The sequence below is a fragment of the Salvia splendens genome, chromosome 1 (assembly GCF_004379255.2).
Source record: "Salvia splendens isolate huo1 chromosome 1, SspV2, whole genome shotgun sequence".
NCBI classification, from domain to species: Eukaryota; Viridiplantae; Streptophyta; class Magnoliopsida; order Lamiales; family Lamiaceae; genus Salvia; species Salvia splendens.
The window spans coordinates 46,893,673-46,920,365 of NC_056032.1; the positions used below are offsets into that span (position 1 = coordinate 46,893,673).

General features: G+C 39.1%; 3 protein-coding genes, 1 long non-coding RNA gene and 1 pseudogene across 9 annotated transcripts; 3 read left to right on the plus strand and 2 right to left on the minus strand.

Moving 5' to 3' along the window:
* Positions 1-2,934: 2,934 nt before the first annotated feature.
* LOC121792813 lies at positions 2,935-5,312 on the plus strand. Its single transcript, XM_042190918.1, has 3 exons — positions 2,935-3,690; positions 4,608-5,144; positions 5,217-5,312. The coding sequence occupies exons 1-3, from the start codon at positions 2,935-2,937 to the stop codon at positions 5,310-5,312; spliced, it is 1,389 nt and encodes a 462-aa protein (XP_042046852.1).
* A 6,902-nt stretch (positions 5,313-12,214) lies between these two features.
* Positions 12,215-13,824, plus strand: LOC121756957 (annotated as a pseudogene).
* Positions 13,825-13,928: 104 nt separating this feature from the next.
* LOC121756948 (extensin-2-like) lies at positions 13,929-16,419 on the minus strand. Its single transcript, XM_042152388.1, has one exon. The coding sequence runs from the start codon at positions 16,126-16,128 to the stop codon at positions 14,218-14,220; it is 1,911 nt and encodes a 636-aa protein (XP_042008322.1). The 5' UTR covers positions 16,129-16,419; the 3' UTR covers positions 13,929-14,217.
* Positions 16,420-17,087: 668 nt separating this feature from the next.
* LOC121756973 lies at positions 17,088-21,185 on the minus strand. Of its 6 annotated transcripts, none has more exons than XR_006041144.1 (5): positions 21,085-21,185; positions 18,483-20,784; positions 18,193-18,389; positions 18,014-18,118; positions 17,088-17,439 (listed from the first exon to the last, which is right to left on the minus strand). It is a non-coding gene; the product is annotated as an uncharacterized LOC121756973 (long non-coding RNA). The 6 variants fall into 6 exon arrangements; XR_006041145.1 differs by having other exon boundaries at positions 18,483-18,804; positions 19,044-21,168; XR_006041143.1 differs by having other exon boundaries at positions 18,483-20,838; positions 21,085-21,167.
* Positions 21,186-22,890: 1,705 nt separating this feature from the next.
* On the plus strand, positions 22,891-26,616 carry LOC121756994 (ABC transporter G family member 15-like). Its single transcript, XM_042152445.1, has 9 exons — positions 22,891-23,275; positions 24,052-24,131; positions 24,206-24,667; positions 24,744-24,866; positions 24,970-25,101; positions 25,170-25,454; positions 25,528-25,800; positions 25,872-25,979; positions 26,089-26,616. The coding sequence occupies exons 1-9, from the start codon at positions 23,044-23,046 to the stop codon at positions 26,440-26,442; spliced, it is 2,049 nt and encodes a 682-aa protein (XP_042008379.1). The 5' UTR covers positions 22,891-23,043; the 3' UTR covers positions 26,443-26,616.
* Positions 26,617-26,693: the final 77 nt, after the last annotated feature.

The window sequence follows — 26,693 nt, forward strand, 5'->3', positions numbered from 1 at the left end:
AACTTAAGGAATATGAGGCGATTTCTGTACAAGCCCATCAAGATAATAAAGAAAATAGCTTATAAACTAAAATAAAATCGATTTTTCGGTCTTTATACCCTGATAAGAGCATCCGCAGCGGTGAGTGGACACCCGTCCGTCCGTGCCAGCGGCGCGGCACCGCCTGCTCGCCGCTGTGCTCTTGCCGCTGGCGCGGCGCTGCTCGATGCATCGAGCACGTCCGTGCCAGCGAGCAGCTGACGTGGCGCGTTTTGATTGGCCAATGGCATTTCCGTTGGAAATTCATTTTTTTAAAATCGAAAATAATACCAAAAATTAAAAAAATATATATATTTTTTCAGATTCCCAAAAATATGGCGATTTTTTTACTGTTTTTCTGGAATTTTTTTATTTTTTTTTTTTTTATTCCCAAAATCATCTATAAATACACACATTTATCATCCATTTTTCACATCAAATCATCTCCCATTCATCTCTCATTCGTATTTTTTTCATACAACTTATCTACATCTTCCTCTCTCAATGTAATTTTTAATTTTTAGGATTTTAATTATGTACTTTTTAATTTTTAGGATTTTAATTATGTAATTTTTAATTTTTTTGTAATTTGTAATAGTATTCCGGATATTTTTAATGCATTTTAATTTTGTGGAAATGTTTTTATTTAAATTGAATAATAGAATAGTGAGACCCTTGAGCTTGTCCTTGCGGAAGAGCACGGATGTGGGTGTTGTGCTCTTGCCTAAGAGCAGGGAGTAAAAGTGGGTCCGGGCCCACATCCGTGCTCGTTGGCAAGAGCACGGATGGGGATGCTCTAATTCTGATATGAACTAAGTCAATTTATATCAGATATACTAAACCTACGAATTTGATAATTCGGTATGAACTCTGTCAATTTAAGTTAATTAGGATTAAACCAAACATGTCTGTTGCAAGCTAAGGCTTTGATGAATTCACATCACGCATACCAAACTTGCATGGTTTTGTATGCATATTTTGCATTTATACTATTCAAGTCTAGTAGTCATGATATGAATTTAGTCAATCCATATCATGTTTTAACAAACAAAATTTGTAAAAAAGTTTACTAATGTAATGACTTTAATTCCAAATTTTTTTTGTTATGCATGGTATGAACTAGACTAATTGTTTTAAACACTACAAAAAAATTATCTTTTAAGGACACAAAAATTGAGACGCAATTATTAGCGTATGAAATCTTTTAAAAATAATCATAATTTTGAACGCAAAAGAAAGCGTCCATAAGTTGAGAACAAATTATCTTAATCTTACTTTTTGAAGACGCTTTTATTTATGTCCTTTAAGTTTAGTTGGGACACCAACAATAAAGACATTTTATGAAGCATGAGTGGTATAATTAGACACACAAATTAGCGTCCTTAATAGCATTAAAAAATGTGCTTAGATTGTTTTTTGTTATAGTGAAAGTTTAAGTTTCAAGTGTGTGCATAATATTCCGATGTCAGTTAATAGGTTAATATTTCAAGGTAGATGATAACAAAATGAATCAAATATAGATTCTTAGAATAAAAAGCAAAGTTTTATAATTAAATTTACTAATATCGATATGATATATTTGCAATTCATCAGAATTTATGATATTATTATATGACATATTATGAGAGTTCATGAAAAATATATCTCTTAAAATATTAGATAAGAAATTGTAAAGAGGATCAGCACATATATATAATAAATAAGTTCATTACGGTGTGAGTGAAAAGCGCGCGTATAATTAGTAAATTTGCAAAATTGTGGGTGAAAAGTTTGATTAAAAGTGCAATGTATGGGTGAAAGCGTATGTTTAAGCAGAAAACAATGTATAAAAGTGGGAAAATGTGGGTGAATTTAAAGTGTGATTTGAAACACATTAACTAAGTGGCAAGTATGGGTGAAAGCATGTGTAGAAGTGGCTAATTGTGAAGGAAAAGCGTGTGTTTAAAGAGAATAAAATTGCGAGTGAAAAGCGTGAATGGTTATAACCCAACGGACCCCCTTAAGCTAGCCTTAACGCATTCTTGCCTGTCTCCCACAGTAATAGCGTGGAATAACTTTTTCCTGTATCATAAAAAGTCCAAAGTCTTAAAATTTAATGGGCTTTTTTCCATAAGTGCTCTGTCTCATTTATTACATTTATCTTTATTTACTTAGGTCTTTGAGTTTTATTGACGAATATATGTTCTTAATAACATAGCATAGTACGGAATTATTAATTTTATAGTGTATATTATGGAGTACAAATTATCACACACATAATACGTATTGTTCACAATATAATTTTTTATGAAAATTATAAATCTCGCAATATATACTTCAAACCCTACTTTTGTTTTATGGTGGTGACATTTGAATATGAACTGTAACAATTGTTATACTCCCCCGTCCGGCCGTCCCCAAAGAGTATGCACTATTTCCTTTTTCGTCCGTCCCTAAAGAGTATGAACTTTCAATTTTGGAAACTATCTTCTCTCTAATGAGGTGGGACTCATTCTCCTGTAACAATACTTAAAAAACTTTCTCTATCTATTTTTCTCTTACTTTACCAATAATGCATTAAAACCCGTGTCGAACCCAAAGTTCATACTCTTTGGGGACGGATGGAGTATCTTTTTCCCTGAACCTTAGTTCTTTTTTCCATAAATATTACTCCAGTTGATATGTTACTATAAATTGATTGGGACAAAATTGGCAAGTTGAAAACTCTATATATCTAAAATTGATACAATTGGTCAATGTCAGAAATAAATTTAATGCTAAAATAAAAAAAATAGGAATATAATTAATGAAATCACTGCTTACTTTACGTAACATAACAGTCTAAAAATAATTCGAAATAGAGTATGTATCAAAAACTAAATAGGTGTATTAAATATGAGGCAATGCTCTTGATCAAAACGTAAAACACAACTGAACATGGGTGGTTTCTTGGCAAGGTTCACCTTGTGGAAAAGCCTTGTACTCATAGGCCTCTTTCTGAATTTGATAGTCAACATTGAAAACCCCCGACTCTTGCTAACGAGATGGGGGCCGTCACTACTGTCATCCATTGCCAGCGACGAGCACCGCACAAATCTCAGCCATATAGCTTTTGGCATGATGGGGTCGGTGAAAACATGGCCCCATAGGCGGGGCTACCTGGAGGCGTGGTGGCGGGTAAATAAAACCCGCGGCTACGTCTTCCTAGACAAGGCCCCGCCCCCGGAGCTCCTCCCGTGGCCGTCCACAGCCCCTCCATACAGGGTGGTGGACGACCTCTCAGGGCTCTTCCGGGTCACGAAGCCCCGGTTCGAGCTGATGCCAAGGATGGTGCACGGGATCCTGGAGCTGGTGCGGGAGGAGCGGGAAGGGGTGAGGTGGGTGGTGATGGGAGACGACGACACGGTGGTGTTCTTGGACAACATAGTAGATGTACTGGCGGAGTTGGATCATAACAAGTACTACTATCTGGGGTGGCACTCGGATAGCGTGGTGTCGAACTTGTGGTTCTCGTTCAACCAGGCGTTCGGGGGCGGAGGGATCGTGATGAGCTACCCGTTGGCGAGGGCGCTGGTGGCGGACATGGATGGATGTCTTCTTAGGTATGCGGCCAGCACTTCGGCAGATTTGATCACCATGACTTGCATTGCAGATGTTGGAGTCAACCTCACGCCTCATAAAGGAATTCACCAGGTTAGGCTTCACTTTAAACATTCTATTTCATGTGTCACAAAAATTTACAATCCCTCGATCGGTAATAAATGTTGAACATCCTGTATTTTTGTAGGGAACCGCCAAAAATTAGGTCAATCTAGTATATTCATATAATGGAACCAATTACAAAAAAACTAATTTAGATTAGTAAGTGTTTAAAATAAAAGATTTTAGTATAGCTGTTTTACAAATTGGTGGATGTTTATAAGATTATGAAAATTTAAGTCCGATTTAAAGAGATTATTTCAATTTTGGAGAGCTTATAATTATAAACTATAAGCTAATTAATGTCACTTATTTTGAGGTGTTTAAGAGCTTTACAAGAATTTATAATCTATTTAAAGGTGATTATTATAAGCTTGGACAAATAATCTTTAAAAAACACAAGCGAAACGTACAAACCGATTTACTTTGTTGGCAAAGAAAAATTAAAATTTGATTAATTGTTGTTTTGACTTTTGAGTGATATGCGGATCAACCAAATCGGGAAGTTCCATTATGACATAAACAATTTGGAATATCACTAAAAGTTGTGCCAGTTTCTTCAAAAGTTGGCAACTTTAATGTGAACATTTACTATCTATTTATTTATTTTTCTTTTCTCCTTCATAGGTTTCATTATTCAATTCATGTGAAATCTAATATTACTCTCTCTTTTAACTTTTGAAATACATGCATCTTGAACTAAAATAAATTAAAATTAAAATTTAAAGTTTCTAAAGTAGTGTAATTGCATTATAGCAAATTAATATAGGGGTTGTTTGGATGTCATGTTTACTCTTTACCGGAGCATTTTGTTCAATAGTTGTCTTTTCCCAAAAGTTCATTCCTGTGAATGTATCTTGTCCCGTCTATATAGTGCCAAGATTACACCGATTATTAATTAAATTTTGCAGGTTGATTTACATGGAGACTTCTCAGGTTATCTCTCAGCCCATCCCAAAGTCCATGTGATGACTTTCCATCACTTTGACGCAATGGATCCAATATTCCCCTCCATGGATCGCAACCAATCCACGCGCCACCTCATGAAGGCCGCGGACGTGGACCAGTCCCGGTTGCTTCAGCAGACCATATGCTACCACAAGAAAACCAACTGGTCTGTGTCGATATCATGGGGCTATTCTGCACAAATATACGAGAGAATAATGCCGCGGAGCTACCTGCAAATGCCCATAGAAACGTTCGCGCCATGGGCAAAAGGGCGCGGCCCCCCCTTCTACATGTTCAACACGCGTCCAAGGTCCGAGGATCCTTGCGAAAAGCCTCATTTCTTCTTCCTACAATCCGTTTCCAACGCCTCTCGTCAAATCCTTACAACCTATACACGTGCCACCCCTCGGGGCGTGCCGGCTTGCATCTCCGCTGGAAACCACTCTGCTGATTCTATAACTACTATTCAAGTTATTTCGCCGCCAAAAAAGCGTATCCGGGTGAAGTGAATCGGATCATTGATACACAATTTAACCTAAAAACTAACTTTTAATTTCTTCTTCGTTTTGCAGATTGATAGATGTGAATGTTGTGATGTTGTTCGGGTGGACGGTGTGAAAGTAGAAGTCGGACTTAGGGAGTGCAACATAGATGAGATCATAGCTTAATTTTGCACTAAAAGTGATGTCTACTTTAGATGAGGTGCCATGATGCTAAAATTTAAAATCTTTTTTTTGTATTGCATGCATGTGTTATATTATTGTAAACGTTTACGACTTACGAGCATTTACTTTCCAAAAGATAACTAACTTCATATTAAACCAATATCGATGGAGAGTCAAGTGAACACCGAAAATCGATCAAATCTTTGCAAAAAGTTCAACAAAGAATGTAATGAGAAGAGGGTAGAAACGTGTGGATTATGAGTTATTACCATATATTTATAGTAGAAAATAAAAGTCTCTTTTAAAACCTTTCACTTCCTCCATTTATAATAAAAAAAATTGACTTCCTACAATCAAAACCTATAAATATGAGAAAACATTAAAAAAAACTGAATATTTAATTTTATTGATTTGTGGGTGAGAACTTTATAGGGGACACACATTATTTCTTATACTAAGATAGAACTTAATATTTGTATTTTCTTTTTTTCCATTTCGGAGACAATCTGTTTGGAAGTATTAGATTTGGTTTATCATAAGTTAGGTGCAATTTTGATGCATATTAAAGATAGTATATTTGCTTCTATGATCGATATGCTTATTTTTGAAATTATGAATTGTATAGCTCCAATGTTTCCTCTCACTATTTTTTGGAATTAGTGTAGTGAAATATATTCTTTGATATTTTCCCTTAACATGACTTAGATACTTTTTAATGGACATTGATTTATAGTTATACCAAAATAAAAAACTGCAACAAATTGCCATGGTAAAAATTCATGATAGGAAATAAGTAACGGACTAACGGAAAAGAATGATGGACATTTATTTTTTATAACAAATTGAGCGCACATATAATTATTAAAGTATGATGATGAGCATTAAATTCACGAACTCGAAAAAAACATGTATTACCATCACGTATATAGTATATAGTTTTATTTCTAGATATAAAATAGTATTACAACTATTTCAATGACATTAACATTATTACCCTCAAAAGTTTAAAGACATTTACATTATTACCCCCAAAAGATAAAGTCAAAATAACGAATATATTTTCATAATAACATAGCATAGTATATGGTTACTTTTGTAAATTAATGTACTACTATATTATGGAGTATAGGGAGTACAATTTATAGTATTGTTTACCAAATTATCACACACATAATAGTTGTCCACGTACAAAATGTCACCATATTATTTATTCATGAAAATTATAAATCTCGCAATACTTCAAACCCTACTTTTGCTTTATATATGGTGACATTTAATTTGAATATGAACTGTAAGAATTGTTAGATTAGTCTTTTATCCATGAACATTAGTACACATATTACTATAAATTGATTGGGATATAATTGGTAATGAATTTGATAAAATCTCAAAAAATAGGAATATAATAACCGCGGACATTGCATTACATAACAGTAAAACCACTCTAAAAATAATTCGGAATAGAGTATGAAAATTAAATAGATGTATTAAATATCAGCCAAACTCTATAATCCAAATTCAAACCAAGAAAATATGGGTGGTTTGTTAGCAAGGTTCAGCTTGTGGAAAAGCTTGTACTCATGGGCCTTTTTTTCTGAATTTGATAGTCAACATTGAACCCCCCCGACTCTTGTTACCGTCCCAATCCCAAGTGTCGTCATCCACTGCCAGCGACGACCACAACCGCACGAATATGAGGCACATTGCCTTTGGCATGATGGGGTCGGTGCCCTATCGGCGGTGGTATCTGGAGGCGTGGTGGCGGGTAAATAAAACCCGAGGCTACGTCTTCCTAGACAAGGCCCCGCCCCTAGAGCTCCTCCCGTGGCCATCCACAAGCCCTCCGCTCTCTGGGTTCCTCGGGGCGACGACGAACCCCCAGGTGGCCCAGATGCGGCGGATGGTGCACGGGATCCTGGAGCTGGTGCGAGAGGAGGGGGACGGGGTGAGGTGGGTGGCGATGGGGGACGACGACACGGTGGTGTTCTTGGACAACATGGTGGATGTGGTGGCGGAGTTGGATCATAACAAGTACTATTATCTAGGGTGGCATTCCGAGAGTGTGGCGTCGAACTCGTGGTTCTCATTCGACCAGGCGTTCGGGGGGAGGAGGGACAGTGTTGATTGTATGGGCTGTTTAGTTGGTGGACTATTATTTGTTGGGCCCGGAATTAACTTGGCCCAGGTAAGTTGGGTTGTTTGCTTGCCCTAGCCCATTCCCAAATTGATATACCCCTACTCCCTCCTTCACCGTCTCACTTCATTCATCACTCTCTGTGTTCTCTCACTTCTCTCTCTCGAGTTCTTTGAGTTTCCCTTGGTTTTCTTCTCTGATGATTCTCTGGTTGTTCCACTATTGTTTATCACTGATATTTGTGTGATTAAACGGTTGTGTGGGTGTGAGATAAGCAACTATTTCGGTTGCTTGGGTTCCAGAGGAGTTAGGGTTTCTTGTTGAGAGGTTTCTGTGGTTGTGAGCTTCGAGAGTGGATAGATCCGGTGTAGTGGAGTGGGTTGGGGTTGTAATCCGTGGTGTGTGAAGAGTTTCACGGTTGGATTCAACGTTGCTCCCTTGGATTGTTGTTTTGGTGAATAGATCTGTACTATTAGCGGGTGGCTGAGCCATAGCTTGTAGATCTATGCGATTCCTTTGTCATCTCTTTTATTACTGCATATTTTGTGTAGATCCGAAAGGATCTTTCATCTTATACTAACTAGGGTTTCTAGTGTGCAGGGTTCTCGGTGGATCTTGAGGATTCTGGTCCAGAAGTGCAGTGTTTAAGATCATTAGCTTACTTTAACTGTAATAGCTATTGTTCTTGTATTATCAGTCGTGTGGTTGATAGTTTGACTGAGCTATCTTGTAACAAGACCAAAGAGGTCTCGGTAAATAGTGAATCCAAAGCAAGTCTGATCCCTACGGACAGTATGGATGGCTGCCTTCTTAGGAAGGAATTCACCAGGTTGATTTACGTGGAGACTTCTCCGGTTATCTCTCAGCCCATCCATCTCATCACTTTGACGCAATGGATCCAATTTTCCCTTCCATGGATCGCATCCAATCCCGGTTGCTTCAGCAGACCATCTGCTACCACAAGAAAACCAACTGGTCTGTGTCAATATCTTGGGGCTATTCCTCACAAATATAATGCCGCGGAGCTTCTTGCAAATACCCATAGAAACGTTGAAGCCGTGGTGGACGAAAGGGCTCAGCCACCCCTTCTACATGTTCAACACACGCCCAAGGTCCGAGGATCCTTGCGAAAAGCCTCATTTCTTCTTCCTACAATCTGTTCCCAACGCCTCTCGTCACATCCTTACAACCTATATATACACGTGCCACCCCTCGGGGCTTGCCACCTTGCAACCACTCTGCTCATTCTATAACTACTATTCAACTTACTTCGCCGCCATAAAAGCGTATCCAGGTGAATTCGGATCATTCATACACACTTTAACCTATAAACTACTCCTACTACTTTTAATTTCTTCTTCGTTTTGCAGATTGATAGATGTGAATGTTGTGATATTGTTCGGATGGGTCGTGTGAAAGTGGAAGTCGGATTTAGGGAATGCAACATAGATGAGATCATAGCTTAATTTTGCACTAAACTGAGAGAATTTAATGTCAACTTTAGATGAGATGCCATGATGCCAAAAATTTAATATCTTTTTTTAGTATTTGTAAACGTTTACCAGCATTTACTTTTGAGAATTAGCTACATAAATACTATCCTCCATCCCAAGATATTAGACTCGTATACAACTTTGGAGTGTCCCAACATACTTGAGTCATTTCTATTTATGGTAAAAATTTACTTTATTACCAACTCCACTTATACTACTAAACAACACCTCCTTAATTCTTATATCAAAAGAAATGAGTCTAATATCTTGGGACGAGGGGAGTAATAAATAGCATTTCATTCCATAAGTAGAGAAATGAACATATATATTTAGAGATTATGTTTATTTAATCATTAGACCATTAGCAGTGGGGCGCCCTATGACGCGCCACGTCATCAGTTTTATCCTCCTAACCCCCACCTGCAGTGGGGCGCCCTATGGCGCGTCACGTCATCAGTTTTTTATTTGAATATTTAAATAACTACAAAAATTAGGAAAAAACTTCATTTCATTTATAAAAATTAATACATTACAATACGAATTAAAAAATACGCAAACTCAGCGACGATGATTACGAGCCCACACTTCTTCAACAATGTCTTTCATGAGCTGACCATGATCTTGTTGGTTGCGCATTGAGGCCTGTCTAGCTAGAACCTCATCGAAGCCCGACGGCAATCCTCTAGCGGGTGGCTCGGTCGCCGTGCTGGACGAGCTAGATGCACCGTCATCATCGTTCCACTCGGTGATGCTCCCACCTTCATGCTCGACTATCATGTTGTGCATGATAATGTACACATACATGACGTCCGAGATGACTTCTTTGAACCAGAAACGAGCCGACCCTTTCACAATTGCCCACCGCGCTTGGAGCACACCAAATGCCCGCTCGACATCCTTTCTCGCCGACTCCTGCTTGTGCGCAAATAAAACCCTCTTCTCACCAATTGGGCAGCTGATCGTCTTCACAAAAACAGGCCACCGTGGGTAGATGCCATCGGCCAAGTAGTACCCCATGTGGTATTGGCGCCAGTTGGCAGTGAACTCGATGACAGGGCCGTTGCCGTTACATTGCTCGGTGAAGAGGGTGGATGAGTTGAGGACGTTAATGTCGTTGTTCGACCCGGCTACGCCGAAGTAAGCATGCCAGATCCAGAGCCGATAGTCAGTGATGGCTTCGAGGATCATCGTCGGGTGGCTGCCCTTGTAACCACTAGTGCATACAGTCGATGCTCCCTAGCATCCCAGGAAAGTCGTGCACCGTCTCGTGCATCTTCATCAGGCCATGGCAATCAGTGGCAGTCGGCTTGCGCAAATATGTGTCGCCGTAGGCCTCCGCAACCCCCCTACAAAAGCTTTTCAGGCACTCGCGGCCTGTTGTTTCACCGACGTGGAGGTATTCGTCGAATATGTCCGTCGTGGTGCCGTAGGCCAACTGACGGATTGCAGCCGTGCACTTTTGCAATGGTGTAAGGCCTGGTTCGCCGATGCCGTCTTCCCGATACGTGAAGTATTCATCACGTGACGACAACGTCCGAACAATGCTGAGAAAAAGGTAACGCGACATTCTAAACCGGCGGTGGAAAATAATCGGTCCCCACCGTGGTCGATCGGGAAAATAGTCTTCAACCAGACGTTGGTGAGCTGCCGCGTGGTCGCGTGAGACATACGTCCGACGTCGAATAGGCCTATGGACCTCCTCGGCCGCCACCGCCGCCTCCGCCTCCTCGCGCTGCATTTCCTCAAAGCATTCCGCCATGGCCTCTTCAACGGCTGCATCTAAGGCTTCAGATGTCGAAGTACTTGACTCCGAGGAACTAGAACTATTGGTGTCGTCGCCGTGGTTCATTTTGGTATGCGAGAGAGGTAGATTCGTGAGAGATGAGCGAAATGAGAGAGACGATATGTTCGTATGAAAAGTGAATGAGAAACGAGATTTAAATAGAAAAATCAAAAACGCGTGTCATCGTCCTCGACCATCGTCCGCCGATCCCACAGTGGGGCGGACGATGGCGCGGACGATAGGTCATCGTCCGCGCCCGAGGACGATGGACGCCATCGGGCGCCCCATTGTGGGTGCTCTTAGGCGCATCAATTGTATGAATTTGAGCTTCTTTGGAAAAGTGTTGGAAAAAAAACTCAATCGTGCATTTTATTGCTTATAGCTAGAAAAAAAATATTTTTAAGGATAACTCTTATTAAATAATTAAATGTTGGTCCCATAGAAAATTGAAAGTTGGACAAAAAAATAATAGTAATTGAATGAAGTGATGTTAATAAATAAGTAGCTTTATCGTTTTAACAACAAAACATAGATATTTTCCTGAAAAGGAAAAAAGAAAAAGAAAGGGAAAGTAAGATCACACCTCTCTGTGTTGAATAGCGTCACAAACTGCTAGGTCAAGGCGGAACGTAGAGGTATTACACTCTTTTGATTATCTGAACTCATCGGATTGATTTCTGCAACTTGATTGTTTTTGGAATTGCACTTTAATATCTATCGATCTGCCTGATACTTTTACCTTTTGTGTAATGTGTTGGGTGCTTGCAGCTTTCTTTGTTATTTGCCTTGATTGTTGCCTTCGTTTCTTCAATTGAAATCAAATTCTAGATCTGATGGATGTAGATGCAAATCGTGCTACTTTTTTCATTTTTCCGATGATGAGTTGTCTTGTGATGCTAGTCATAGTAGTTCATGTGTAGTTGAATTCATGAAGTTCTTTTTAAGTTTTGAATTTATTCGATTGATTCGGAAGTTTTAGTTTCACTTTTATGGAGTACTACATTATGAGAATTCTGGTCCTGTTGCTTGGATGATTCTCATGTACAACAAAATATAAGGTACTCTTTTTCTGCTTAATTTTGGCCTCGTCTTGTTTACATATAATGATCGATCTCTGTGTACGCTGCGAAGTATCTTTGTACTCTTGTGTAACTATGAATCTCATAATCATTTGTATATATTTTTTGCTTCACTTGAACTCTTGAAGTGGAAATGAATGCTAAGTGAAGTCAGGCTTTTATGTTTTCTTCGTAGTTTACCCTCTTAATGGCCAGATTCTTTGAACCAAATGCTATCATACTCCAAATTTTAACAGTGGTGCGATATTCTATGTACTGGTGTCTCCAGAATCAGTTTACGCTATTGAACAAATAATGTCTCCATATATTTTGTGAGCACTACTCTGTTGCTTGCTTTTTCATTCTGGCTCTTCCCATAGCTATTTAATATTGTAGTCTGGTGGCTTATTTTCTTATTTTCACAGAAAGAAATGACTATGGATCAGCCACATTACCCCACCACTGCTCAGAAGGTGGCTGGGCAGCTTTTCAAATCTACCCCTACTCAGCGTTCGGGGCATTTGAAGGTTGTCAGCCTCGGCCATCTTTATATCAATCACAATATAAATATGGGAACTACACAAATGCTGCATTGACATATCCTTCTCAAATGAATTACGACCTTTCTGTGGTCAAGTCTGCTATCTCCCCGGTTTTTGCACAAGCCCCTGCAGAGAAAGGATTTGCGGGCTTCGCTATTGATTTTCTCATGGGTGGAGTCTCTGCTGTGGTGTCTAAAACAGCTGCTGCTCCTATTGAGCGTGTGAAACTTTTGATACAAAACCAGGATGAGATGCTTAAGACTGGTAGATTGTCTAAACCATATGGAGGCATCGGTGAATGTTTCTCGAGAACAATCAAAGAAGAAGGATTTGGTTCTTTGTGGAGAGGGAACACTGCTAATGTGATCCGTTACTTCCCAACCCAGGCAAGTTATATGAATTTTATTTTCTGGACACGCCTTTTCACTATGTTTCCTTTCCCCCTAGAGTATAAATGCTCAATAAAATCTTTTGAATTGTTTGCAGGCCTTGAATTTTGCATTCAAGGATTACTTCAAGAGGCTTTTCAACTTTAAGAAAGATAGAGATGGTTACTGGAAATGGTTTGCTGGGAACCTGGCTTCAGGTGGTGCAGCTGGTGCTTCTTCTCTCCTCTTTGTTTACTCTCTGGACTATGCTCGTACTAGATTAGCAAATGACGCCAAGGCAGCAAAGAAGGGTGGAGAGAGGCAGTTCAATGGCTTGATTGATGTCTACAGGAAGACTTTGGCGTCTGATGGCATTGCTGGACTGTATCGTGGATTCAACATATCATGTGTCGGAATCATTGTTTACCGTGGTCTCTACTTTGGAATGTACGATTCTTTGAAGCCAGTTCTTCTCACTGGCACGCTGCAGGTATCTTTAACTCAAAATATATTAATCTTCATCTGCATTTAAATATTTTCGATTGTACTGACATAACTTGCTTTGAAATAATTTCCTGGTTTCAGGATAGTTTCTTTGCTAGCTTTGCCCTGGGTTGGTTGATCACAAACGGTGCTGGTCTTGCATCGTGCCCAATTGATACTGTTCGCAGACGTATGATGATGACATCTGGCGAAGCAGTAAAATACAAAAGCTCGTTGGATGCTTTCTCTCAGATCTTGAAGAATGAGGGTGCCAAATCTCTGTTCAAGGGTGCAGGAGCAAACATTCTGAGAGCCATTGCTGGTGCTGGTGTGCTTGCTGGCTACGATAAGTTGCAGTTACTTGTCCTCGGAAAGAAATATGGCTCCGGTGGGGCTTAAACATGCTTATGATGGTGACGATGATGATGATGGTGGTGATGAGGGCTTGGGTTATTCACCAATTACAAACGGTTTTATACAGTTTTGAATAATTTGCCGATGGGGGTTGTATGCATATCCCCAAAGCCATCTTACCTTTTTTTTATTCAAGATTTGATGTTAGTAAACTTGCATATGATGGCTGACGCAAGTGTCAATGCAGCTGAGTGCCTGAATTAGTTGATTTTGAGGTATGTAGTTTTCTTACTCTACAAATTGCATTTTCGTTCAATGTGCTATTATATTTCATTCTGATGCAGTGATGCTAGTATTGAAATTGAAGTATTTTGAAGAGTAAAGCATAACATAAATAATTCAAGTATCGTTCAAAATAATTAACTTTCCATTAATATATAAAGTACATGAAGAAACATAAAATACATTGAAGATCAAAGAGAGAAATTGGCATGCATGGATCATTTGACTCTTTTTTGGTCCGCAACTCCTTCTTGGCAAGATGCTGAGCATTATGGGTAATAGAAGAGAGTAAAGAACTTATTTTTTAACAATACTTATGATGAAGTGAACAAACAAAGAACTAGGGTTTATTTAATGCAATCTTGATGGTTTGTGGATAAATAATCAGATGGTGTGTATAGGGTGGGGTGATTAGTAGTGATATGGTGGAGGTGGTGATGTGTAAAGATATGCTGGTGGTGGTGGTGACATGTAAACATATAGAGGAGGTGGTGGTGACTTGTATTTGTAAGGTGGGGGTGGGGGTGACTCATACTTATAGGGAGGTGGTGGTGGAGACTTGTACAGGTAAGGTGGAGGTGGTGGTGACTCGTATTTGTAAGGTGGAGGTGGAGGTGATTCGTATTTATAAGGGGGTGGTGGTGGAGATTTGTAGATATATGGAGGGGGTGGTGGTGATTCGTATTTATAAGGAGGTGGCGGTGGAGATTTGTAAATGTACGGTGGAGGTGGAGGAGACTCGTATTTGTATGGTGGCGGTGGTGGGGATTTGTAGACATAGGGAGGAGGTGGTGGTGATTCATATTTGTAAGGAGGTGGTGGAGGAGACTTGTAAACATATGGAGGAGGTGGCGGCGACTCATATTTGTAGGGTGGAGGTGGGGGTGACTCATATTTATAAGGAGGTGGTGGTGGGGATTTGTAAAGATATGGAGGAGGCGGTGGTGACTCATACTTGTAAGGTGGTGGTGGTGGTGGAGACTTGTAGACATAAGGAGGAGGTGGTGGTGACTCATACTTGTAAGGTGGAGGCGGAGGTGACTCATACTTGTAAGGGGGTGGTGGTGGAGACTTGTAGACATAAGGAGGTGGTGGTGGTGACTCGTACTTGTAAGGGGGTGGTGGTGGTGACTCATACTTGTAAGGTGGGGGAGGAGGTGATTCATATTTGTAAGGGGGTGGTGGTGGTGACTCGTATTTGTAAGGTGGGGGTGGAGGTGACTCATACTTGTAAGGAGGTGGTGGTGGAGACTTGTAAACATAAGGGGGCGGTGGTGGTGACTCATACTTGTAAGGGGGCGGTGGTGGTGACTCATACTTGTACGGTGGTGGTGGAGGTGATTCATATTTGTAAGGCGGTGGTGGAGGAGACTTGTAAACATATGGAGGAGGAGATGGCGACTCATATTTGTATGGTGGGGGTGGGGGTGATTCGTATTTGTAAGGTGGGGGTGGAGGCGACTCATACTTGTAAGGTGGTGGTGGGGACTTATAAACATAAGGAGGTGGTGGTGGTGATTCATATTTGTAGGGTGGTGGTGGAGGGGATTCATACTTGTAAGGTGGTGGTGGTGGAGACTCGTACTTGTAGGGTGGAGGCGGAGGTGATTCATATTTATAAGGCGGTGGTGGAGGAGACTTGTAAATGTAGGGAGGAGGTGGAGGTGACTCGTACTTGTATGGTGGGGGTGGAGGTGATTTGTAAACATATGGAGGAGGTGGTGGTGACTCATATTTGTATGGCGGAGGTGGTGGTGATTCATACTTATAAGGTGGCGGAGGTGGTGATTTGTAAACATACAGAGGAGGCGGTGGTGATTTGTATTTGTACGGCGGTGGTGGAGGTGACTCATACTTATAAGATGGTGGTGGAGGTGACTCATACTTGTAAGGGGGTGGTGGTGGTGACTGGTATTTGTACGGCGGTGGTGGTGGTGACTCGTACTTGTAAGGCGGTGGCGGAGGTGACTCGTACTTGTAAGGAGGTGGTGGTGGTGATTTGTATTTGTCAGGTGGAGGTGGAGGTGACTCATATTTGTAAGGCGGCGGAGGAGATTCGTATTTGTATGGCGGTGGAGGAGGAGATTCGTATTTGTAAGGCGGAGGTGGAGGCGACTCGTATTTATATGGCGGTGGCGGAGGGGATTCATACTTGTAAGGTGGCGGCGGCGGTGAGCTGTAAACATAAGGAATATATGGTGGTGAGTAATACAGGTCGGGCTTCCAATATCCCCACGGTGGGAGGTCAGGATTCGCTGCGACAGCGAAGGCGGAGACGAGAGCCACAAAAACCCACATTCGGGGTTCCATGAAGCTCGCCATGGCTGAGCGAAGAACGGACTATGTAGTTGTGCAGTTGGATCACCACTTCAAAAATTTTTTTGATGTTCTGGTTTTCCTTACTGCAACTATAACATGATATATAGCCAATTTAATAGAATGAGTCTGCAAAATGTACATCAAATTGCAATTGTTTTATTACGATTTGGTGGTTGCTTAGATATGATTGTAGGTAAAGAACTAGTCATTTAATTAGAAACTGTTAATATGCCTATATCTTCAACGATGGAAATAGTTTTGTAATGGCAAGATAATTTGTTTTTGTTCTTGATATCGACTAGGTTAATTGGGATGACTTATTCTTCTCTGACTATTGTTATGAATCTGATGTTAAAACTAATCGAAAAAGACATGCAAACAACAAAAAAATTGAATAGATCATAGAGACAAAGATGATAGTGGCTTCCATGATAAATTAAGATTATTATATTAATGTATGTGAGAAATGGTCTAGCATTATGTTCGCATAAACTCAAATTATTAAACATGCATAATTTATTCGTCAACTGATTCCAACTTATTTACCAAGGAAAAATAATCAACTGATTCCAACTTATTTACCGAGTAATAATAAACAAAGACTAATAGATGGAAAATACACGAATAATAAATGATATGAATGATATTGTGTCTTGATTTCATGATATAATGTCTATCATTTAGCTGTAATTATTAATTTAGGAGTAAGTTAGCAATATAACACACCCCTAATGTGAAAATTTTATACTCCCTCCATCCCATAAAAATGGGTCATTTAAGATTGGCATTGGTTTTAAAATTATGTTTTGTTTGATTTGTATACTATTGGAATGATAAGACTAAAAATAATAGTAGTTGAAATTGTATAGTGGAACTCATAAATAGTAAAGTAAAAAGGGAGAAAAAGTTTGTCATAAATAGTTATGTTTTGTTTGATTTGTATACTGTTGGAATGATGGGACTGAAAAAAAAAATTAGTATGAGAATAAAAATATTCGTTCATGTACCTAGTCCATCATGAAAAGTAGGCAATCCCTAAAAGATTATCGCATACACTAATTTGCAAACATTCTAACATCTCCCATAATGTTGAAAGAAGAGAAACATATATACATGTTCCTGTTATTCATATGCAATTCTGCCATGATTCCGATCGTGAACTTCAATGTCTGCATCCACGGTACATTGGGTGTCTGCATCCACGGCATCACAATGTACCGGGCGTTGCCATGAGCCAACTTTCCATGCTATACAGACTACTTCTGTCGGCCCCATTCAACTTCCTTCAATTCAAACACCATCTTGCAGAACCACCTTCATCGAATTGAAACGATGCATAAATTACCAAATTAGCTGTTTTTTTAAACCATTCAGAAAATAAGGATCTTCAAGCATGTGCAGATTTAAATAAACTGTTGCAAAGAACATAATTTTTCCAAAATCTGAAATCTTTAACTTTTCATGCTGCCATGAACATAAAAAATGGCATGACTAGTTGAAAGAAGATGCAAAAAGAAAGGATAAAACAATAGAATAGTGGCAGAAATGACTAATTATTGCAAAAAAGAACGTCCGAGGAAATGATATTCAAGAGAATGCATGGTGAAAGGCTTCATGTAATCAACCACCGCCTTAAGGAACCAGCCTTATATAAGCTTGAGAGATCAACAAATTAGAGTATCCACAAAGGAGCAAGATGTTTTTGGATAAAGCGTGTGAAGAATTTGCATTGCTCAATTCATTTAGTTCACCAAGTACATCAAATTCAGTTTGATATAAATGTCATAGCTGAAAAACTTACCACACCAACAAGAAGCAACAATTTTATGGAGACTTCCACACTACCAAAACTATACTCACCCTTCTCAGTTAGTGGACATTGACGTACCTGGAACTATGGTCTTATCACCAGTATTCCCTATGTGTATGTTTTCACAGCCAGTTTCTTCTTCGCTATCTTTCACCCCAAAAAGGATTTCATAATCATCAAATCCTGCAAATTAAATTATGAGACCAAAATACTTATTGTTATACAAATTTCTCCATAGAACAACATAGCTGCATTACCTGCCCCATGGGCTTCAACATCATTAATTTGCGGGCCAGATGCCATAACATTACCATAAGGAGGCTCAACATCCATCCATCCATTCTTTTCAGAATCCTCTTAGCAAAATTCATTTCCCATTACCCAGTCTTCAACTAAATTAATGTGCTCATAAGAAAGGGGATCAAAAGCTTTCTCTTGTCTTTTGCCTGAACTCCTATGAATCAATTTGGAAGCTTAATTTGGTGGTATAATAACTTAAACTAAAATGGTGTAGATCATCAGATAGAAGGGAACATTTTCTGCTTACATATGCTTCAATGACATGTTCTGAACGTAAACAAGATCACTAAGCCTTTGATGCTCCAGCCAATTTTTCCCCTCATGCATTCGTTCAAGAGAAACTTTATCTACCTTATGCTGGATGACTGGATCAAGCAGCAAGTTTGGCTGAGAATGCGGATAGCCAAGCGAGCCAAATTAGGGCATTCCCCACCATACGTTAGCCACCACTCAGCTAAAAACAGTAAATTGAGGAAAGAACAAGATGACTCCAGGGCGCAAAAAATATCAAGCAATAATCAGGATAAGTAGGTTAGACAGTGACATGATGTACAGGCTAAAACATATTCCTGCAATTAGGTCATTAGCTAATTTTACTATACTAGCAAATGTATGTAAAACTGCAGCTAATTCTCCATGAATGCATTGCTACATTGCACTGCTAATCTGCTATCACTTATTATTTCTATCGACAAGCTAATCATGGTAAGCAGTGAAAAGCTGAATAATAATATGCAATTAGTTAATTTAGCAGCAGCAGAAAAGCATTACACAAAAGTAATATGTGTACATCAGAAAGAAGACTCACTGGGAAGAATAGTGTCCCTTGCTCTGATGGCCAACTTCCGCCCAAAGTCTCCAGTAGCACTATGGTAAGAGGTTGTTTCCCTCATAATTTTATCTTGGATATTTGGTTCAGGAACCAGTTTCTCTATGCAATCATATACTAATGATTGAATATGAAGATACCCATCTCTTTCAAGACTGTAAAAATGTCTAGGATTCAAATAAAAACTAGCCGCGTGAAGGGGGTGCCGCTGAAGTTGTTCCCACCTGTGATCAATGATACTCCAATAAACTAAGTATTGTTCCCTGGTAACAAGCTCCTTCTTAATTGCATCTTTGACTCGATACAACCCTGCATATATAGATCCCATAGAGGGCATCTTTTGACTACTTACTATCCTTAATAGATGCAACATTGGGTCTATAAGACGTGTTATTGAGGCACACGTGGACCAGAATGATTGATCACAGATAGAGTCTAGCAATGCGTAACCTTCTTCTTTCTTTGAGTAAGAGCTTTCCATCCACTCCTCAGAAGTAACCATGGACTGCAAATTAGGTCTGACATTAACCATCCTTTTCAGTGTCATAAAATCACTGGATGAGCGAGTAGTTCCCAGATCAACTAAATCCACTCCAGATGTGTATCGTCTTATCATATTTATAGTAGTAGCATTTGAATAGATATACCTCGACATGGATTTAGCCTGGTCAAGTATCATCTTCACCATGGGTAATTCTCCTATGTCCTGAAGCATCAAATCAATGCAATAACCAGCACAAGGAGTCCAAAAAATACTTGGGTATGTTTTGGCAAGCCTTCTCCCAGCAATAGCATTCCGCTCTTCACCAGTTGTCACCACTTGCACAACATTTCTTTGACCGATTTCTTCAACAGTTTCTTTTAACAATTCATAAAGGGCATCTGCAGAATCTATGGCACATGATATATCGGCTGACCTCAAAAAGATGGTACCTTCTGGAGAAGATGCAAAAAGGTTGACACAGGTTTTACACTTTTCTGAACTCGAATCGTAGACTAAAATTGACCAACCATTCTTTCCCAAAGCCGCTGTGAATTGATCAACATCATATCTCACTTCATGAACTGCATTCTTCAAAATACAGCTCCTTAGGTCGTGTTAGGGCGGGCCAACAACTCCGGTGCCTTGAGAAGCTATTGCATCAAGCATTGGTTGAAAATAGGCAGAATTAACAGCATCTCCGGGTAATCCAACATCAAAGAAAAACGGCCTACAGCCATATCAACTATACTAACTTTCTTTTTCAAATTCAGAGCAGGAAAAACAGCAGTGTTGGAGTTAACAACATCAAGGGCTTTTGTCACCACCGTTTCTCTCTTCTTCTTAATATTTGTTTTCCCGCTCATACCATCCTCTCTATCCCAGCTCATACCATCCTCTCTATCCCAGCACGCAGCCGTATTATGATTACTATTATTAGCTAATTCAACTGCGCCGATTATCATGAACGTCCCCATCACTATTGTTAGCTACCGCTGACCTGCTGTTCCCAGGACTATCACAAGCAGGCTTATCCTTAGCAAGTCTGGGTCTTTTCTTGGTTCTACTCAGAATCTCGATCATTTGGAGGCGTACATCAGGATGAACACTTGAGCAAGTACCGCCATTGCCTTTCTGGCAGGCGAGATGTTCTTTAAACCTATGTATTCCTCCTCCCTTAATTTCGACCTTCCCGCCATTCCTAAGCATTTCGCCATGCTTCCAAGCAGGATCTTGCTTCTGCCGAGTCACGGATACCATCTCCATATTAGAAGTCATCTCCTGAAACTATAACTAAACACCCAAAAAAATCAAAACGTTCCAAAATAGACTTTCATCTGATTCCAACACCTAAAAAAGCAAAAGGAAACCCCCCAAAATTATCAATTTCACTTAACTCACCCAATTACACTTACTATTGAACTGAAACAAGCTAATCGAGTTCCAAAACATGCAAATGCAGTCATAAATAAAATCATGAAAAAAATAAGGAAATTCTTAATTCTGGAAAGGGATGAAAATCGAGGTAAGAAAGCTCACTTGAATTGGATATGGAAAAATAGCCCTCTTTTTCTGTACCCGAATCAGAAGAGGACCGAGTTAGGGCAGAATGGTGAAGCCGGCAGCTCATTCAATCTTTCATCCACGTGTTTTATTTTTGTTTTTCTTTTTAATTTTCAAATGCGATTAGAATTTAGATATTCTATTAATTTAAGAGACTACTATTTATCAATTTATGTTTGAATTTTTTTTTCAAATATAGGAGTAATATTTTTGTAATTACGTCGCCCATAATTGTAAAAAAAATCACATTAGCAAGCGAACTATACAAGCTATCAGTTCGTAGTTCAAACTACTAAATTATTGTCATATATATACAGACTATAGAGTCATAGTATAATATTTTGTCAAATTTAATCAATATAAAATTTGAAAATAGAATATTAATTCATGTACTCTACTTTGGGCCTAATGTGGGTTTGGAGACTGTTAGAATTGGTGCAAGGTGTGATTTAAACAAACATAAGAAAGCCATCTCCAAAGCCCATTGATATTGTAAGCCATCTATATCCAAACTGCCCAATAATTAACAGTATTTTTGAAGAAAAATCCAATCCTTTGAATAACATACTCCTATTATAAATTAGAAGCTCTATTTGGTGACAGAGACATTAATTAATTTTTAGGTACCTAACTGTCATCGTGTGAGCTGTGACATTAACTAAGACTTGCCAACGAATTCTCCTACAATAGTTAAATATTGACGTGTCAATGTCTCATTTATATTTGGCCGATTTTGCCCAAAATTATAATCTTACTAATCTACTTCCAGTTTTGTTGTTATTCTTTTTTTTTTTTGAATCACTGTACTATTTTTCTTGTAATCATTTTAATTTTAATTTTAAATTAATCTCAATGTTTAACCATTTTAATTTTTATTTAAAATTAATTTCAATGAAGTCACACGACTTATTAAATGTAGCTAGCCACTAAGCCCACTCATTTATCTTAATAATACATAGTTTCATATAGTTGTAGCTGTACTTTTGAATGAAGTTGGTGTCACTGCCGTTTGAAGTCTAAATCATCATTAAACCTCTAACAACAGATGCGGTTACAATGTTTACATATTATTCCAACTTCTAAATCTAGAATCAACGTGTTCAAAAATTTGATTTGCGAAAATGTTTTGAATTCTATATCTAGTTATTGACAGAATAAAATCTAACGCTGTGAAATTTGGCTTTTAAATTTCATAATGAGTAGTGGAGTGTATTAATTATTTACTACTAGTGTTTATCTACATCCTATTCAATGTGACATCTAATTGAACATGCTATTACTACTACTATTATAAACCAAATTAGATGATGTGGGTCTCATATATAAATTTTAAAAAAAAATAAACTGCCTATTATTATATTGGGAATATCGTGTCAGTGAAGGGAGAATATAATATATGGATTATATTGGAATAGAAAGAAAATAAACAGGTCTCGTGGGTAGCCATCAACTTTAGTTAATAGGTGCAGCTGTGACGGTATTAAATTTGAAATAATTGTCAACTTATTAGTTTTAAAAAATTTCTTTTGGCTGGAAACCTATAACCATGAATGCAACTGTAAACCATTAATTTGGAGTGTCCCCAATTCAATATTTTCCACCTCTCCCTTTCTCCTTACCCACACAAACTATCTCATACCTTGTGTCTCACCATATTCCACTTACTCCATCATTTTACTATTATTATAACAATATATATTAATTAGTGTATAAAAATATGATGTGCAGAATTTGAAGTCGATTTAGGAATTTAATAGTAATATTAATAATGTGATAGATTAAAGTAATTCTTTAAGAGATGTAAACCGGCGACTGCCACCATTTAAAGCGCATTAATATGCATTTTGCTCTAACATAGAAATGAAGACAAGAAGTGCATTATTTGTAAAAAGCGGTTAGTTTTTGGAAGGTAAATTAGTTACTACTCCCAAAGTGATGATGGAAATAGAGGCGGAGGTTGGCGGCGGTGGAGGCGATATAGAGACGGCGATGCGCGGCGAAGCATACTTGGTGTGGGAGGATCTAACGGTGGTGCTGCCTAATTTCGGACAGGGTCCGACCCGGAAGCTGCTTCATGGGCTACGCGGGTATGCCGTACCGGGTCGGATCATGGCTATTATGGGTCCTTCCGGCTCCGGCAAGTCCACCCTTCTTGATGCATTGGCAGGTCAACCTCTTCTTTTCTTCATCATACGTAAATTATTTATTTGTTCTCATTTACTAACTTAATATGGAGCAACATATGAAGTTATTTAAAATCATGCAATATATGATATTATTTTGCTGCCTAAAACGTGACTTTCATTTTGGTAGACATGTTAAGTATGTTAGTAAGTTATCAAATTATGAAAGCATTGAAATCTTGAGTGATTACAAAATCAATAGTTTGGTTGCAAAATTAGAACAAATCAAGAGTTTGGTCATTTGCACGCGGATGTTAAACTTGAATCCGGCGAACATTCGGGAATTTATAGGCAAATTGCCCAAAAAGAGATTAAATAAAATTGACACTTAATTTTCATTGTTGATTGAATTCTTGAACTTCAAATTATTCTAAATAAGATTGAATAGCACTAGAGTTAGCTGGATATATATGATTATCTTAGAGATGATCAAGATCAATTATTTACAAGTTTTATTACTTGGTTAAATTAAGTGAATTGATCAAAGCATATTTTCCAAGAAATGTGTAACCTAAAATGTTTGAATATTTGTCTTAAAAGTAACACCATAATTAGTGTGAGAGATTAATTTTTTAAGTAATCTAAAGGATAAATAACAGTTTATGATCTCAACTATGGGGTGCTTTTTGGTTTATCATCTCAAATTTAGTTTGTTTTTAATTATGAATTTTATTTACTTAGTAATATTGATATTCATCATATCTAACTAAAAATGAAACTACAACATATTTTTGCAATTTTTTTGTGTTTGGTGACACAGGTAGATTGTCAAGAAACATTGTCATGACCGGAAATATTCATCTGAACGGGAAGAAGCAGAGGCTGGATTATGGTGTGGTGGTATGTAACTGAAGAATCACAATTTGTAGTTAGTTTGTTTGAAAGGCTGAATTTGAGTTGAATGATGCAAACAGGCTTATGTTACACAAGAGGATGTGCTGTTGGGGACTCTGACAGTGCGGGAGACGCTGAGGTACTCGGCCCACCTGAGGCTTCCGAGCACCATGACTAAGCAGGCGATCAAAGAAGTCGTGGAGGCGACCATCATGGAGATGGGCCTCCAAGACTGCGCTGATCGACAGATTGGAAACTGGCAGATGAGAGGCATAAGTGGTGGTGAGAAGAAGAGAGTGAGCATTGCTCTTGAGATCCTCACGCGCCCTCGCCTCATGTTTCTTGATGAGCCTACCAGTGGCCTCGACAGTGCAGCCGCCTTCTTTGTCATCCAGTCCATCAAGAATCTTTCCCGGGATGGGAGGACTATCATCTGCTCCATCCACCAGCCTAGCAGCGAAGTTTTCGCCCTCTTTGATGATCTTTATTTGCTGTCGGGAGGGGAAACGGTTTACTTTGGTGAAGCTCGGACAGGGATAAAGGTTGAACCATTTTTTTTTTTTAATTTTGTGACATGTGTTTAATTAATGGTCTAATTTTTGTCATTTTGATCTTCAGTTTTTTGCAGAATCAGGGTTTCCCTGTCCGAGCAGGCGGAATCCCTCGGATCATTTCCTGCGCTGCATCAACTCGGACTTTGACATTGTAACGACAACGCTGAAAGGCTCACAGAGACTTGGTGTAAGAATACATCAATATGTATACTGACTTTCTAGTTTAAGTTTTGAACATTTTATCACCAAACTAACGAAAAGGTTTTGATCAACCTTAATGATAATTACAGGAACAAGACAATAAAGCAGATCCTCTGTTGAATATGGTGACATCAGATATAAGATCAACTCTTATTGAGAAATATAAGCAATCGGAGTATGCAGAAATGGCAAGATCGAGGATGCAACAAGTCTCCGTTGTTGTAAGTTTAATGTTGATGCTATTCATGTTGCTTCGACGTATTGACTTAAAAAAGGTGGTGAATTTCAGCGAGGTCTGGACATTCAAGCGATAAAAGGAAGCCAAGCTAGTTGGTGGAAGCAGCTCACCACACTGACCAAGAGATCCTTCTTGAACATGTCTCGGGACATTGGATATTACTGGTCTCGGATCGTCATATACACCATTGTTGCTTTATGTGTCGGGACCCTGTTCTACGACGTTGGCACCAGCTACACAGCGATACTAGCTCGTGGTGCATGTGGTGGCTTCGTCACTGGTTACATGACTTTCATGTCCATAGGAGGATTTCCATCCTTTGTAGAGGAAATGAAGGTAATGTGTATGTGAAACCAGAATTTTCGTATTAGAAAAGTGATAGTGATGGTGATTCTGTGTTCACATATAGGTGTTCTATCGGGAGAGGCTGAACGGGTACTATGGTGTGGCCGTGTTCATATTGTCCAACTTCTTTTCATCGTTGCCATTCTTGGTTGCAATCTCATCTATTACCGGGACAATAACCTTTTTCATGGTGAAGTATCGGTCTGATTTCTCGCGTTACGCCTTCTTCTGCCTGAATTTATTCGGGTGCATTGCTATGGTGGAGAGCGTGATGATGATCGTTGCGTCGCTAGTCCCAAACTTCTTGATGGGGATCATAGCTGGAGCTGGAGTTCTTGTAAGTGAATTGATAAACACAGTTCCCTTTTTCAGTTTCATCCCTTCCTTACCTTATCAGATTGTTTGCAGGGTATTATGATGATGACAGCTGGCTTCTTCCGTCTCCTCCCTGATCTCCCCAAGGTCTTCTGGCGTTACCCTGTCTCCTTCATTGGATACGGGGCGTGGTCGTTGCAGGTACTTCTCCCCCTCTTCCTCTATCCCTCACTTTCTATCTCAATGATGAAAATAAGATATCACTGGATATGAATCAAGTAAGGTTAGCCTCTCTCGTGTTGATTTGTAGGGAGGATACAAGAACGACATGTTGGGGCTCGAGTTCGACCCTTTGTTCCCTGGGGATCCAAAGCTCACCGGAGAATATGTCTTGACAAAGATGTTTGGTTTATCACTGGATCATTCAAAGTGGTGGGATCTATGCGCGGTGTATGCTCTCATCGTCGTATATAGATTCCTCTTCTTCCTGATTCTCAAGCTGAAAGAGAGAGCAGGGCCGTATGTGCATTCACTCTATGCGAGGAGAACTGCATACCGTCTCAAGAAACGACCATCCACGTTGCGTAGATCGACGTCTCGTCCCTCGAAGAGGCATACTGTAGCATTGTCATCCCAAGAAGGCCTTAATTCCCCCCTTGCATAGTAGCTGCATATTATATAGGACAATATTTTTATACAGCTTTGTGATTTTTACACGTTTCAAGTCGTAAGTTGTCTTGATCAAGGTAATAAACATGCCACAGCTTTAAATTGATTAAATGATTTGTGTGTTTGTTGATTATGAAAGAGAATAATGAAAAAGTTGGTTTTTCAGTAATTTGCATCTTTTTGGCTGGCCCTGTTATGTTTACGATACAATAACACACAAAGACATGAAAGAGAGAGAGAGAGAGA

Bases quoted from the DNA above. Each gene is read 5' to 3' on its own strand.
- LOC121792813 (XM_042190918.1), top strand. From the start codon at position 2,935: ATGGGTGGTTTCTTGGCAAGGTTCACCTTGTGGAAAAGCCTTGTACTC. The intron at 3,691-4,607 runs GTTAGGCTTCAC...TAAATTTTGCAG, and splicing joins CTCATAAAGGAATTCACCAG to GTTGATTTACATGGAGACTT. The intron at 5,145-5,216 runs GTGAAGTGAATC...TTCGTTTTGCAG, and splicing joins CGCCAAAAAAGCGTATCCGG to ATTGATAGATGTGAATGTTG.
- LOC121756948 (XM_042152388.1), bottom strand. From the start codon at position 16,128: ATGGCGAGCTTCATGGAACCCCGAATGTGGGTTTTTGTGGCTCTCGTC.
- LOC121756994 (XM_042152445.1), top strand. From the start codon at position 23,044: ATGATGGAAATAGAGGCGGAGGTTGGCGGCGGTGGAGGCGATATAGAG. The intron at 24,132-24,205 runs GTATGTAACTGA...TGATGCAAACAG, and splicing joins GGCTGGATTATGGTGTGGTG to GCTTATGTTACACAAGAGGA. The intron at 24,867-24,969 runs GTAAGAATACAT...TGATAATTACAG, and splicing joins AAGGCTCACAGAGACTTGGT to GAACAAGACAATAAAGCAGA.